The sequence below is a fragment of the Ctenocephalides felis genome, unplaced genomic scaffold, assembly GCF_003426905.1.
Source record: "Ctenocephalides felis isolate EL2017-DRISC unplaced genomic scaffold, ASM342690v1 CF-g0.4_SCAFFOLD_00980, whole genome shotgun sequence".
Lineage (NCBI taxonomy): Eukaryota > Metazoa > Arthropoda > Insecta > Siphonaptera > Pulicidae > Ctenocephalides > Ctenocephalides felis.
Genome location: NW_020537134.1, coordinates 230948 through 246426, shown reverse-complemented (window position 1 = coordinate 246426; position 15479 = coordinate 230948). Strand labels below are relative to the sequence as shown.

The following is a 15479-nucleotide window of genomic DNA, read 5'->3' as shown; positions in this document are numbered from 1 at the left end:
AAAAACACATTTCTATAATGACGAATTAGCTAGAAGTTTTACTGAACACAGTTCGACAGTTGTTTGTTTGATATTTGTTATTTGTTGTGATATAAGTGTTCTGGTTTTCACCATATAATTGCTTAAAGTCACAATGGACCTTTGTGCCCCCTATGTAATGGCAATAATCAATTGGCTTACCATATGTATATTTAAAATTCTAGATCCACTTTACAACTCCAAAACTGTATTAAGATACCATCACGCACTTAATTTAATTATTATATAATCAAAACACAAATTAAAATACAGACATTACACACTACAAATTATAAAAATCATTATAAATATTATTATTATTATTTAAACTTTTTTTTATGTAAATAAATATTTAAATTTTTATTATTATTATTACCACCACACAAACAAAATCCTTTAAACTACCACTGCACTACACTAAAACCTAATTTTATATAATTGCATTATTAAATTATCAATTAAATATAAATAATAAATATCCATCAATTTTTTTTTTCCAAAAATTGGTTAAAAAAAAATCTGTCTACTAAAAACACTATTTCGCGTTTTCGTGTATTGGTAAGCGTGTTACTTTGCGCGAAGTTCACGCCGGACTGAGGATGTGCGGAAGGTTGCATACGTAACGGGAGGGCGTGGCCGGGGGCGGGGTTTGTAAAAGATTCATCTGTGAAGGTGGCAATATATATATATATATATATATATATATATATATATATATATAAAAAAGAATTTTAAAGTACCATAAAGGCAAAAATAGTACACTATGTCAAAAATTAAAGTTCATCTGTCTCCAATAGTTTATTGGTTGTTTAGGCAAATGTATCCATTCTACATATTAAAAAGAAATCAAGATGTCTATTCTACAAATAGAAATCAAGATGTCTATTCTCCATAAAAAATAGACATCAAATAGATGTCTATTCTACGAATAAAAATCGAGATGTCTATTCTACAAATAGAAATCAAGATGTCTATTCTACAAATAGAAATCGAGATGTCTATTCTACATGTAAAATAGAAATCAATATGCCTACTCTACAAATAAAATAAAAATCAAGATGTCTACTCTACATATAAAATAGAAATCAAGATGTCTATTCCACATATAAAATAGAAATCAAGATGTCTAGTTTACATATAAAATAGAAATCAAGATGTATATTCTACATATAAAATAGAAATCTAGATGTCTAGTCTACATATAAAATAGAAATCAAGATGTCTATTCTACATATAAAATAGAAATCAAGATGTCTGTTCTACATATAAAATAGAAATCAAGATGTCTATTCTTCATAAGAAATAGAAATCAAGATATATAATCTACATATAAAATAGACATCAAGATGTCTATTCTACATATAAAATAGAAAACAAGATGTCTGTTCTACATATAAAAAATAAATCAAGATATCCTACATATAAAATAGAAATTAAGATGTCTATTCTACACATAAAGTAGAAATCAAGCCTATCTTCTCATAAGCCTATAATATTTTAGGATCTATCAATTCTATCATCAAGACAGTGCCGTCCTGCAGAGCTCGTCGGAATTATGATTCAATAGAATATATTTCAAAGTGCACGTTTCTATAAAATTTTCTCTAACTCGACTTTTTGCTCTAAAAATTTTAAGACATGACAGATTAGGTATTATAGATTAGGATTTTATAATTGTAGTACAAGCAGTGCGCCCTGCTGAGCTCTTCAAACAATGTAATACAAAGATAATCAAGACAGTCAAGAAACCAAATTCATAAAAAACAATTCATTTTAATATTTCAAATTTTAAGACACTTCTAGATAGAAATTTCATTGAGTCGTCGTAGTGCAATCGGAGCGTCCTGAAGAGCTCTCACTTTTTAATAAGTTATGATTGGTATGATGTTGCACCCCTACCTGGTAAAGGATTTGGGGCTAAAAAAATTAGAATTCTCTAACAGGGGCTAGATGAATCCACCACATAAGTCAAGTAAAACAAAAGAGCATCGTAAGGTTTATAAGGCACGCGGACAGTATTTCAAAGCGCGAGTTAACCCAACTAAAAGAAACGCGCGTTCTATCCTTGTAAAAGAAATTTCATAGAAATTGTGAGCAAAAAAAATGCATCCTCGCCGCCCGTCCTGGACGAATAGATTGATATAGTAGATTGTTATATCAACATATAAGAGCAAAGAGTTTAACATCCTCGCCGCCCGCCCTGGATAATTTAATTTTTAACAAATCATTGGAAATATAATAATACTTCAAATCTGTACCACAGTTCGATGTTGAATAACGTTATAACCGGGGTCGTTATAACCGAACACAAAAATACAGAACTATAATCTTCGATATAAATATATGTCGCAGATGGCTTAATCTAAAATTGAAGAGGGCTTTTTAACGAGCTCTACAGACCGATAAAAGAAAAATCGCTTGTTGAATGAGAATGAAAATGACAAAGAGTGTTACCCTTCGTAAAACCGCACGAGTGCCATTTCGGAGGGGTGGGGAACAGATAAAAAATTGAGTAGTATATATATATATATATATATATATATATATATACTAGCTGACCCGGCAAACGTTGTTTTGCCATAAAAGTATTTCTAGTATAAAATACTTAATGTTAAAAATGAGGGTTGATTAGATCCTTTCGGAATAGTTTATTGTATTTGATTTAATAGTTACTCCAATGATTTTGCAAAATTGAGGAACACTGGAATTAATGAAATCATTTATTCACATGAATAACAGATAAATTCGAAAAATACATCAAACACGCAAAAACAAGTGAACAATGTAAAAGAATAAACAAGAGAACTCATAAACGCTCATGATTAGCGTTTATATACAAATCTTCGTTTTTCGGAATTGCAGAAAATTTAGTATTGTCCGATTCTTCAATAAACACTTAGTACAAAAATAACTAACTGACAGCAAATGTGGTGCATAATAGTTTACCCACTGCAAAGCACGCCACATATCATAATACGCCCTTAACAGTAATATAAAATTATTCGATTACCAAAATGGCTATTATGAAAAAGAGATTTGTGGGAGCGGGGTAAAAAATTTAGAGTTGTGTGCATTTTTTAATTATGCATTATGAACAATAAAACTAGAAGAACATTGATTCCAAATAAAAAAAATATATAACATTACATACAATCAAATAAAATAAAATTGTTAAAATTGATAACTGTAAAATATATATGACTAATATACGTGTATACAAAGTCAACAAATAAACAATAAAACAATAAAAAAGAAAATAGGGGAGGTCAACCCTTGATAAAAATAAATATTTTTTAATTTGAAAAGAGTATCAAGTATTTTTCAATTTAGAATTATAAGAAAAATAATATAAAGAAAATTGATCAAAAAAAATTTCAAAAAAAAATGTCAGAGATGGACAACCCTAAATAAAAATAAATAGTATTTTGAAGTAAACAGAGTTGTATAGAAATTTTGTCAATTCGCATTAAAAAAATTGAAATAAAAAAATTGACCACAAAATATAAAAAGTGTTGGAGTTGGACAACCCCTAAATAATATTTTTTTTAAAGTAATAAAAGTAAAGTAACTCAAGAATTTTGTGTACTAGTTAAACAAAGGATTAAATTAACAGAAAATTGACTCCGAAATTGAAAAAAATAGGATGCACAAACCTTGATAAAAATAAATAGTATTGCAAAGTAAATAGAGTTCTACGTATTTTTCAATTTCAATTTATAGAAAACTAAATTTACAAAATTAGTGAAAAATTAAAAAAAAATGTTAGAGGTGGACAACCCTTTATAAAAATAAATATTATTTTAAAGTAAAAAGAGTTGTATATATTTTGTCAATACCGCATTAAAAAAAAATAAACATTAAAAAATGATCTCAAAATTGATAAAAGGTATTGTAGTTGGACAACCCTTAATAAAAATAAACCGCTTTTTTAAAGTAACTCTTAGGAATTTTCATGTACTCAAAAAATCTTAATTAAAATTATGTCAAATAATAAATAATATTGAAATTAAAAGAAAATTGATTCCAAAATTGAGAAAAAAATAGGGTTGCACAACCCTTGATAAATATAAATAGTTTTTCAAAGTAAAAAAAGTTCTAGGTATTTTACAATTTCGAATTATATAAAATCAAAATATAGAAAATTGGTCCCAAAATTTATAATTAAAAATGTCAGGGGTGGACAACCCTTGATAAAAATATTTTGAAGTATTTTGAAGTAAAAAAATTTCTATATATTTTGTCAATTCCGCATCAAAAAAATTAAAATAAAAAAAGTTGACCCAAAATTAAAAAAAGTATCAGAGTTGGACAACCCTTAATAATAAAAAATTGTATTTTAAAGTAAATTTTAAGTTTTTTGTTCAAACTCAAAAATCAGAACTAAAATTATGTCAACTGAACAAAAAATAAAAAATGATTGAATTACTAAAATGGCTATAAAAAATAGGGGTTGGTGATATTGAAGTAAAAACTTAGGGTTGTATGTATTTTTAATGCCACATTATAAAAAAAATAAAATTAAGGTTGAACAAGCTTAGAGGTATTAAAAGTAGATACTTATTTACTTAATAGATAAAATTTGGTAAAAATCGGTAAAGCTGTTCTGGAGGAGTACGGGAACAAACTTTGTGACACGACTATTCTATATATAAGACATATCTTATATATAAAATTCTTCTGTAATGATGTATGTAAATATACTCCTCCTAAACGATTATTCAGATTTTGATAAATCTTTCTGAAGTTTGTTAAAGGAATTTTTTAAGATGTATGTGATTATAAAAATATAGTAATATTGTCTAAAAATATAGTAATTTATTGTTATAGAAATAAATGGAAAAAATTGCAAAAACGCCATGTCATTGTTTGACATTGAAAATATTTGAGACATTATTGGCATTGAAAACAAATAAAAACTGTCATCTGCCAAAAATTTCAATTTACTTATGAGACTAGACAATATTAGAATATGTATAATAAATTCATGGCTATGAAGAAAAAAATGAAATGTCTACATAATTATAGCCAAAAAGCAGCTGAGATGTGCCAAAAATTAAAATAATATAAGATACAGTATATGTATGGCAGATTGAATAATACACATAAGAACAGGATTTGACAAATTAATTCACCTAAAATATGAAATTAAGTAATAATCAGGGCCGATCCTACCTTAAATGCGATGCATGCAAAAAATGTAAGCGCACGCTTCAGGGGGCGCTAACACAAGATTTCGATATGAAATTATCAATATAGTTTTTTAGTTAGGAAGAAAATGGCATGCGATCGCTGAGGACCCCAGGAGCTTGCCTGGTAATAATGTATATTGAATTATTACTTTACTTAAGAAAAATGTAATTTGAATATTATAATTACTAAAAACCAGTTAAAATATGATACGAGATTATAAAAATTATAGGCAACATTATTGGAGCAATTATTTTGAGTGAAAAAATTCAAGGTAATATTGTACTTCTACCGCGGATACTATATATTATTTTTTTCTGAATTTGTTATACCGTTTAAATAACTTCAATTTCCAATATAGTGGGAATTGAGACTCATAATTTTATTTAAAGCATGTTAAACATTTAACATCGTTCATATTGATGTATATGCATTTTGGTGTGAAGAGTAATTTAAAAAACAACTAGCTGTAAGTGGAATTCTGTCTTAAGGCAATTAAGGCATCGTGCCTTAAGGCAAATTGCTGGAACTTCCCGTACCAAAAAAAATTTTTTTTTTAAAAACGATTAACATTTTTGAAAAAAATTTACTTCGAAAAAATAAGATTTTTGAGAAACTATAAATTGGACCAAAAATTACTTTTTTTTGAAAAAAATAATTTTTTTTTAAATTTTTTATAGCTAAGGCAATTAGTGGTGCATGGCATCGTGCCTTAATGCAAGTTGCTGGAACTTCACGCACCGTAATTAAAAATTCGAGCAATGAAAATAATCAATAATTGTTTTAAATAATTTCAAATAGATTATCTACATATATATAAAAATAAGTCGGGTTTTCCTTCCTGACGATGTAACTACAGAACGCACAAACCGATTTCGACAATTTTGCATTCGTTAGAAAAGTCTCGGGCTACGCAAGGTTGATAGCTAAGAACATTAGTGTTGCATGGCATCGTGCCTTAATGCAAATTGCTGGAAATTCACGCACCGTAATTAAGAATTCGAGTAATGACATTAGTGAGAATTATCAGAATTATGCTTGGTTAAGTCAACGAGCAATTCTTGTCGCAAAGAATAATGATGTACACGCACTGAAATTCACTATTCAATCAAAAATTGCTGGCGATTTGGTGACATACCAATGATTCCGACTGGTCTTCCGTTTGACTTCAAATGATTGCAACTTCCAGTTTGCAATGACAATTAACAAGCCGCAAGGCCAATCGCTTAGTGTTTGCGAAATAAATTTCAGTTATACGTTATACGTTATACGTTGCTTGTTCAGGAGTTGGGAAACCATCCGCTTTGTTTGTGTTAACGTCAGACCAAAAAACAAAAAATGTGGTTCACCAAAGAGTACTTTAATGAAACGGATAATTTGCAGATTCACTTTCATTTACTTAGAGAAGTTCAACTAACAAACACTTCATTTTAGTAATCGAAATACATTCATTACTGTTGTGTAATAAAATCATTTTTTTTCTTTTCAAATATAAAACAAACAAAAAATTTCTTCATCTTTCTCACGAAACCATCTGGTGGCGAAACGGAGTTCGTCGGGTTTGCTAGTATATATATATATATATATATATATATATATATATATATCATATACAATAGATAACGCCACTTCATCTTCCCTCCTGGAGCAAGGAAATAGATTAAGAGTCCCTCCGCTGCCACCATGCTCCTCTTTCGATTGTGTCGCGAGTGGAGGGTGCTCGATGGGGGCCGCTCGACGGGCGCTCCCATTGGGCAATCTTAACGACCAATCGCGGCACTCGAAACGGAAGCCCGAGATAGGAATTATCTCACTAGCTGCCTCGCAAAAGAGATATTAGGGGAGAGCCCATTTATTACGGATATTATATGTATATGGATATATGTGCTATAAATTATAATTATTTTGGTAGGTTTCGACTCTAGATCTGTGTCATCAGGGAATAGAAGGTTCTACTAAATTGCCAAAACTAGTGATGCGTGGCATCGTGTCTTAAGGCAAATTGCTGGAACTTCCCGTTCCGCAAAAGCTTTAAAATTATTTTAAGTTTTTTTTTGTTTTTTTTTTCAACAATTTTGATACTCATGTAATTTTTTGAAAATCTACAAATTGTTTGACAAATTTGAATTTTTTGAAAGTGATCAACAGTGACAGTTGAGTAGCTGTTTGGCAGATGAAATATCGAAGCGCTTAAGCGCCGTGTTGCAGTCTTACGGATAAACATTAGTACAGAACCCATAAAGATGTAAACAACTATAGAACTTTTTATTAAAATCTCGATAAAATATCTGATAATTTGATGTGCATATGTCTAATGATCATTTTTTAACGCCCAATAGCATTTTTTAAATTCTTCATTAGACCTCTGAAACCGCTGGACGTGCCTTCCCAAAAATATAATCAATTCTTAACTATGTCAATACAAGTAAAATGTTCTTTGAATGATTCAAATCGGATGCTCCGTTCTCTCAAAATATAAATTGCCATTTTGTTGCACTTTTTGACCCGAATCTTCAAAACGACTCTACCAATATTTGCCAAAAAGTAATCAGCACGACACCCATCAATATGAATCGAATGCTTTGAATAATTTGAATCATTCAAATCGGTTGATCCGTGGTCTGAAAATCGTAGACGAAAAAATGTATCTGGACATAAATATATATAATACATACACGCAATCATGATTTTTTAGGGTATGCCAAAATATTCAAAAACCTTTGAAACGTAAAGATATATAAAGAATATCATTTTTAATTTTTTTGCGTTTGCTATAACTTACCCTACGGGAAGTTAATAAATTCCAACCCTTTTATTTTCAAACAAATCGTGCACGTGCTTTTAAAACAATTTAAAACAAATACGACTAGTTTTTTTCGGGGAGGATTAATGAATCATAACCTTAAAATATGACTAATAAATATTATTCCAGCATCCCCCTAGCATCGGGCAACACTAAAATTTGAATACCATTAACAGTTAATAGACTTGACTTTAAAAGGGTTACATGCAACGTGTGAATTTAAACATTGAGGATTTTGTACTGTATTGTGATATGGTGATCCATACCTCCTGATCATTTGCGAACAAATTGATGTCAAAATAATAAAAATAAAAATATTGTACAAGCGAATGAATTGATTTTAATATGAAAATCTTACAATTCGGACTGTCTTGTGATATGGTGATCCATACTTCCTGATCATTTGCGAACAAATTGATGTCAAAACGATAATAATAAAAATATTTTACACGCAAATGAATTGATTTTAATATGCAAACCTTACAATCCAGACTGTCTTGTGATATGATGATCCATATCTCCTGATCATTTGGAAATAAATTGATGTCAAATTTATTTAAATAAAAATATTTTACATGCGAATGAATTGATTTTAATATGAAAACCTCACAATTCGGACTGTCTTGTGATATGGTGATCCATACCTCCTGATCATTTCCGAACAAATTGATGTCAAAATAATAATAATAAAAACATTTTACATGCGAATGAATTGATTTTAATATGAAAACCTTACAATTCGGACTGTCTTGTGACATGGTGATCCATACCTCCTGATCATTTGCGAACAAATTGATGTCAAAATAATAAAAATATTTCACATGCGAATGAATTGATTTTAATATGAAAACCTTACAATTCGGACTTTCATGTGATATTATGGTGATCCTTACCTCCTGATCATTTGCGAACAAATTGATATCAAAATAATAAAAATAAAAATATTTTACATGCGAATGAATTGATTTTAATACAAAAACCCTACAATTCGGACTGTCTTGTGATATGGTGATCCATACCTCCTGATCATTTGCGAACAAATTGATGTCAAAATAATAATAATAAAAATATTTTACATGCGAAAGAATTGATTTTAATATGAAAACCTTACAATTCGGACTTTCATGTGATATTATGGTGATCCTTACCTCCTGATCATTTGCGAACAAATTGATGTCAAAATAATAATAATAAAAATATTATACATGCAAATGAATTGATTTTAATACAAAAACCTTACAATTCGGACTGTCTTGTGATATGGTGATCCATACCTCCTGATCATTTGCGAACAAATAGATGTCAAAATAATAAAAGAAATATTTTACATGTGAATGATTGTTTTTAATATGAAAATCCTTCAATTCGGACTGTTTTGTGATATAGTGATCCATACCTCCTGATCATTTGCGAACAAATAGATGTCAAAATAATAATAATAAAAATATCTTACATGCTAATGAATTGATTTTAATATGAAAACCTCACAATTCGGACTGTCTTGTGATATGGTGATCCATACCTCCTGATCATTTGCGAACAAATAGATATCAAAATAATAATAAAAATATTTTACTTCCAAATGAATTGATTTTACCATTTTGAAAACCATACGATTTGTACAGACAGCACGAGTTTTTTGTTTAGTTTCCAGACCTCCTGATCATTTTGGAGTATCATATTATTTCGGTGATAAGTTTAACGGTTTCAGGAGAACGCCTGAACCAATTTTGAAAGCTCGAAAACCATTCTATTGATATTGACACAATTAGTTTAGTTTTCATATCTCCTGATAATTTCCAAATAAAATCAAGGAGAACGGCTGAACCGATTTTTATTTTTCAAAACCCAAATATTAATTGTTTAAATTGGAAATAAGACTGATGATTTATATGGCTCTTCAGGACGTTGATGACAGATAATAAAACTGTTAGTTAATATCACGCAAAGAAAGTTTTTTACATTCGAAGAGCTCTGCAGGATGCACCGTTTACACTATAAGTTTGTAATTTGACAAATATATTGTTTAAGATGTCTATTATAACAGCAAACACTGAAATCGGTTTGTTTTGAAACAAAAATTGGATGGACAAAGGATTTTATGAAAGTTTGCACTCTGCAATACATTCTGCATAGTCACTTCTCAAACTTGCACTTGATATTTTTACGAGCTCTGCAGGACGCACCGTTCGTACAACGACCTAGAAAATTAACATGTTATACCTCAAAAGTGTCTATAGTAAAAACAAATACTAAAATCAATGGGGTACGGAACAAAAATTAGTGTTACAGATGATTTTGTGAGGTTGATTACCAGAGCTTTGCAGCCAGTGTCGTTTTAAGCGAGCTCGTCATGACGCCCTGCTCAATCCAACTATTAAAAAAAATATATACAATGCTCTTAACTTGACAGCATTTTTCAACAACGATCATATTTTTTTCTATTATTTGTGTTTGACTATAAACGTCCATTCCTACCTAGTATTTTTCTCGAGCAGGCAATGCAGTTGTAAGCAGTCTTCTTTTTTATGTATAGACTACATAAATTAGATTTGTATTAATAATAGTAGCGGCGTACATATGTTACAACAAAGTACACCAAAGGTGATTTTCACTTCAAATCTATAACCTCAAGTATAATTTCATATCATACTGCTTGATATCAATCTGACCGTACCCCGGACTAATATGTATCTGCTATCCAACCCTGGACTATTCTCTACTAGCCCATATATTTAAACATTTCATCACGACATGCTCAAATGTATGTTTTTAAGATCCTATTTTTATCAAGTGTAATTTGATATCATACTGCTTGATATCGATCTGGCCGAACCCCAGACAGATATCGACCTGGTATCCAACCCTGGACTAGTCTGTACTAGCCCATGTTTTTAAAAATTTCATCACGGCATGCTCAAATGTATGTTTTTAAGATCCTATTATTATCGAGGGTCCGATACAAATGCCTTGCGGTGTGTCTAATTCGAAAATTAACCCTATGCGGATTATTTGCAATACAGTTCTTCCCCTAATCGACGACTGCCCATCACTTCATTATGCACTTCATACTGACAACAGATTGGTCGCAGTTTATTATCAGGATTATATATTTATACACAGTTAATTTAATCTGGTACATAAATAATTCGTCACGAGCACTAGAAAATTCTCACGAATTGATCACACTGCTGTCTAATTTCAGAAATATCAGCAAAGATAAAATTATATATTTTTTGTAAAATTTAATTTGGCAGTCAGTAGAGGTCTATTTTTTTATTAAAATCTAATTTGCTAAAAAGTAGAAGTCTAATATATTCCCTCTTCTGGGATTTTGATGAAACTTGGCATGATGGTAGAGTTGATAGTCAAAACGAACTCCTTAAAATATTATAGGCCTAAGAGAAGTGGAGTAATTGCAAAAAATAATTAAAGGCTCTTTCAAATCGATTTTGCTGATCAGTAGAGTTCTATTTTTTTGACAAGGGTAACTATCAGGTTTACTCTTCTAAGATTTTGATGAAACATGACATAGTGGTAAAATTGATAGTCAAAACCAATACCTTAAAATATTACAGGCCTAAGAAAAGTGGTTTAATTACAAAAATTAATTAAACTTCCTTTCAAATCGATTTTGCTAGTCCGTAGAGTTCTATTTTTCTGACAAGGGTGACTATCAGGCTTACTCTTCTGGGATTTTGATGAAGCTTGGCATGGTGCTAGAGATGATAGTCCAAAAAACCCTTAAAATATTATAGGCCTATGAGAAGTGGTTTAATTATAAAAATTAAATTGTTGAAAGTAAGATCAGTAGGATTCCAGTTTTCCTCCAAATCGATTTTGCTAGTCAGTAGAGTTCTATTTTTCTGACAGGGGTAATGTCAGGTTTACTCTTCTAAAATTTTGATGAAACTTGGCATGATAGTAGAGTTGAAAGTCAAAACAAACCTCTTAATATATTATAGGCCTAAGAGAAGTGGATTAATTACAAAAAATAATTAAAGTTTCCTTTTTAAATCGATTTTGCTAGTCAGTAGAGTTCCATTTTTCTGACGAGGGTAACCTAGGTTTACTCTTCTAGGAATTTGATGAAACATGACATAGTGGTAGAGTTGAAAGTCAAAACCAATACCTTAAAATATCATAGCCCTATGGAAAGTGGTTTATATAAAAAAATATAATACAGATTTTAAAGATGATCCTAGTAGTAATCATGTTTTCCTTTCACATCGATTTTGCTCGTCAGTAGAGTTCTATTTTTCTGACGATGGTAGAGTTGTTAGTCAAAACAAACCTCAAAAAATATTGTAGGCCTAAGAGAAGTGATTTAATTACATAAAGTTTCCTTTCAATTCGATTTTGCTAGACAGAGTTCTATTTTTCTGACAAGGTAACCTCAGGTTTACTCTTTTGATGAAACTTGACGTGATAGTAGAGTTGAAAGTCAAAACAAACTCCTTAAAATATTATAGGCCTATGAGAAATGGTTTAATTATAAAAATTGAATTGAAGGGTAGTAAGTAGCATTCTAGTTTTATAACAAATCGATTTCGCTAGTCAGTAATCTGGGGTTTCGATAAAACTTTGCTAGTGTTCTCTGGGATTTTGATGAAACTTAGCATGGTAGTAGAGTTAGTAGTCAAAACAAGTCTCTTAAAATATTATAGGCCTTAGAGAAGTGGTTTAATTACAAAAATTGATTAAAGTTTCCTTTCAAATCGATTTTGCTGGAAAGTAGAGTTCTATTTTTCTGACAAGGTGACCTTAGATTAACTCTACTGGGATTTTGCTGAAACTTGACATTGTGGTAAAGTTGATAGTCCAAACGAACTTCTTAAAATATTATAGGCCTATGAGAAATGGTTCGATTATAAAAATTGAATTGAAGGGTAGTAAGTTGCGTTCTAGTTTTATAACAAATCGATTTTGCTAGTCAGTAGATTCTGGGGTTTTGATGAATATTTGCTAGTCTTTTCTGGGATTTTGATGAAACTTAGCATAGTAGTAGAGTTAGTAGTCAAAACAAGTCCCTGAAAATATTATAGGCTTATGAAAAGTGTTTTAATTACGAAAATTAATTAAAAATTCGTAAAGCGTGACCAGTAGTATTCTAGTATTCTTATTTTTATATCTAGTTACTTATTTACATAGTTTGTTCACCAGTAGAGTTTTTTTTTTATATAATCCGTGCTTCTGATCCGTACTGAGCCATAAGATATTTCACTAAATACTGTGGCAAATTAAAAAATAATGATAAGATACAGTTTGCTCGTCAGTCCGGTTCTATTTTTCTTGTTTTCCTTAGTATGGAAACGTATGCACGCAGCCAAGTTTCCTTTTCTTTCTTTAATAAATCATGTAAAATCAATAGACTTTGATAAGCCTTGATATTAAATACTAAAATATGATGAGATATATAGGTTCATTATGTGTTTAGAATTTATAACACGTATGTGTGTAAACGTTAATCTTGATTAAAATTTTAATGAATGAAAGTAATTTGAATTCATTTTATTTGGCTCATTATTGTTTTTTTTAATATGTTTGTGTGTGTGTGTGTTAATAGTCAGCCTGATATATTCTAATGGATGATACCATTAAGTGTATTTTTTTTAATAATTGCTTCCCCAATTTGCACCCCAGAATCGCATTATCAGTCATGGGAACGTTTTAGGCACAATTATGGTGAGGGAGAAGGATACAAGATATATTTTCGTGTAAGTTAGAAAGAGACGACGATGGATGATAGTGTCAAAAGTTGCAAAATCACCGCCCGGCACTTAGGCGAATTAGATACACTAGCGGATTTACCAAACCCTGGTAATATATATATACTGTTATATACTTATTCACATATTTATAATTTGGGTGTCAATCGATTCAAAATGACTTGAGACTCTGAGATAATATAAAATCAGCAATTAGGATTTTCTGACGAAATCAATTTTTCTTCGGTAAGTTAATTATTCTAACAATTCTTTAACTCGCGCTGCGTTGTACTGCCTGAGTATCTTAAATAGCGTTGAGAGTTTTTTTTTGTATAACTGTACCAACATACGTTTTTGGCTTATCCTAGCTATTTTTTTTGAGACCCCAAATCCTTTACAAGGTAGGGGCACAAATACCCACAATTATGTCACTCGCCGATAAAAAGGTGAAAGCTCTTCAGGGCGCACCGTTTGTACTCCGAAGGAGAATTAGAATAAATTCATAATATATTGTTGACATAGGGATAGTATAACAAATGAATAATGTATAGTTTAAAAATCTACATATATATGAAAATAAGTCGGGTTTTCCTTCCTGGCGATTTTTAAACTCCAGAACGCACAAACCGATTTCGAAAATTATGTATTCGTTGTTAAGGTCTCGGGCTCCGCAAGGTTTATAGCTAAGAAAATTAGTGATGCATGGCGTCGTGCCCTAATGCAAATTGCTGGAACTTCACGCACCGTAATTAAAATTCGAATTAGTAAGTAATTACATTAGTGAGAATTATCAGAATTATGCTTAGTTAAGTCAACGAGCAATTCTTGCCGCAAAGAATAACAGAACAGAACAGAACAGAATTTCACCATTCAATAAAATTGTTGGCGATTTGGTGACATACCAATGATTCCGACACCAATCGCTTTGTGTTTGCGGGATAAATTTCAAATAGATTATTTAGAAAATCATTGTTTTTCACATGGGCAGTTATACGTTGCCTGTTCACGAGTTGGAAATCCATCCGCTTTGTTTGTGTTAACGTCAGACCAAAAAAACAAAAATGTGGTTTACCAAAGAGCACTTGAATAAAACGGAAATTTGCGGATTCACTTTCATTTACTTAGAGAAGTTCAACTAAAAAACACTTCATTTTGTAATCGAAATAAATTCATTACTGTTGTATAATAAAATCACATTTTTCCTTTACAATATAAAACAAACAAATATTTTTTTCATTTATCTCACGAACCATCTGGTGGCGAAACGGAGTTCGTCGGGTTTGCTAGTATAATATATATATATATATATATATATATATATCCACATCTACACATTAGTATCACTCACCATTGTGCCGCAATCTGCCTACTATCGCCTGACATCTACATATCCATAACAACCGCTGCATCCCTACAGTCCCATCCCCTGCACCAGCCCACCTTCTATTCCTCTCTCTGGTTAACAAAGGGGTGCGTGCGTATGCATCATTTCCGGCCCTGGTCCGATTCCTGTTTCCGGCTGATGCCGCTGCATGCATTCCTGGTCCATTGTCGACAACCTTCGAAAACTAGCAGAAGATTGTAATTGAGAAGAGGAGTCTGAAAATAGTAAAAAGCGGGGGGTAGTAACATGGTTAGATTTTAAGATTGTGAGAAATAAGATACTAATGTTAAATGCAGGAGCCTATTTTCCGAAAATAGAAATGTAACTCTAAATGATACGTTCCTATCTTCTTTATAAGTTATATAATTTCATCTGCCTA

General features: G+C 30.7%; 1 protein-coding gene across 1 annotated transcript in view; it reads right to left on the bottom strand.

Annotated features, from left to right (window-relative positions):
- Positions 1-15173, bottom strand: part of LOC113365394 — a gene marked incomplete at its 3' end in the record, with an annotated part of 33451 nt that extends 18278 nt beyond the window's left edge. Inside the window, exon 1 of the mRNA XM_026606965.1 lies at positions 15065-15173. Within this exon, the coding sequence (XP_026462750.1) occupies positions 15065-15099 (35 nt within the window). The remainder of the gene's footprint in view (positions 1-15064) is intronic.
- Between the last annotated feature and the right edge of the window lie 306 nt (positions 15174-15479).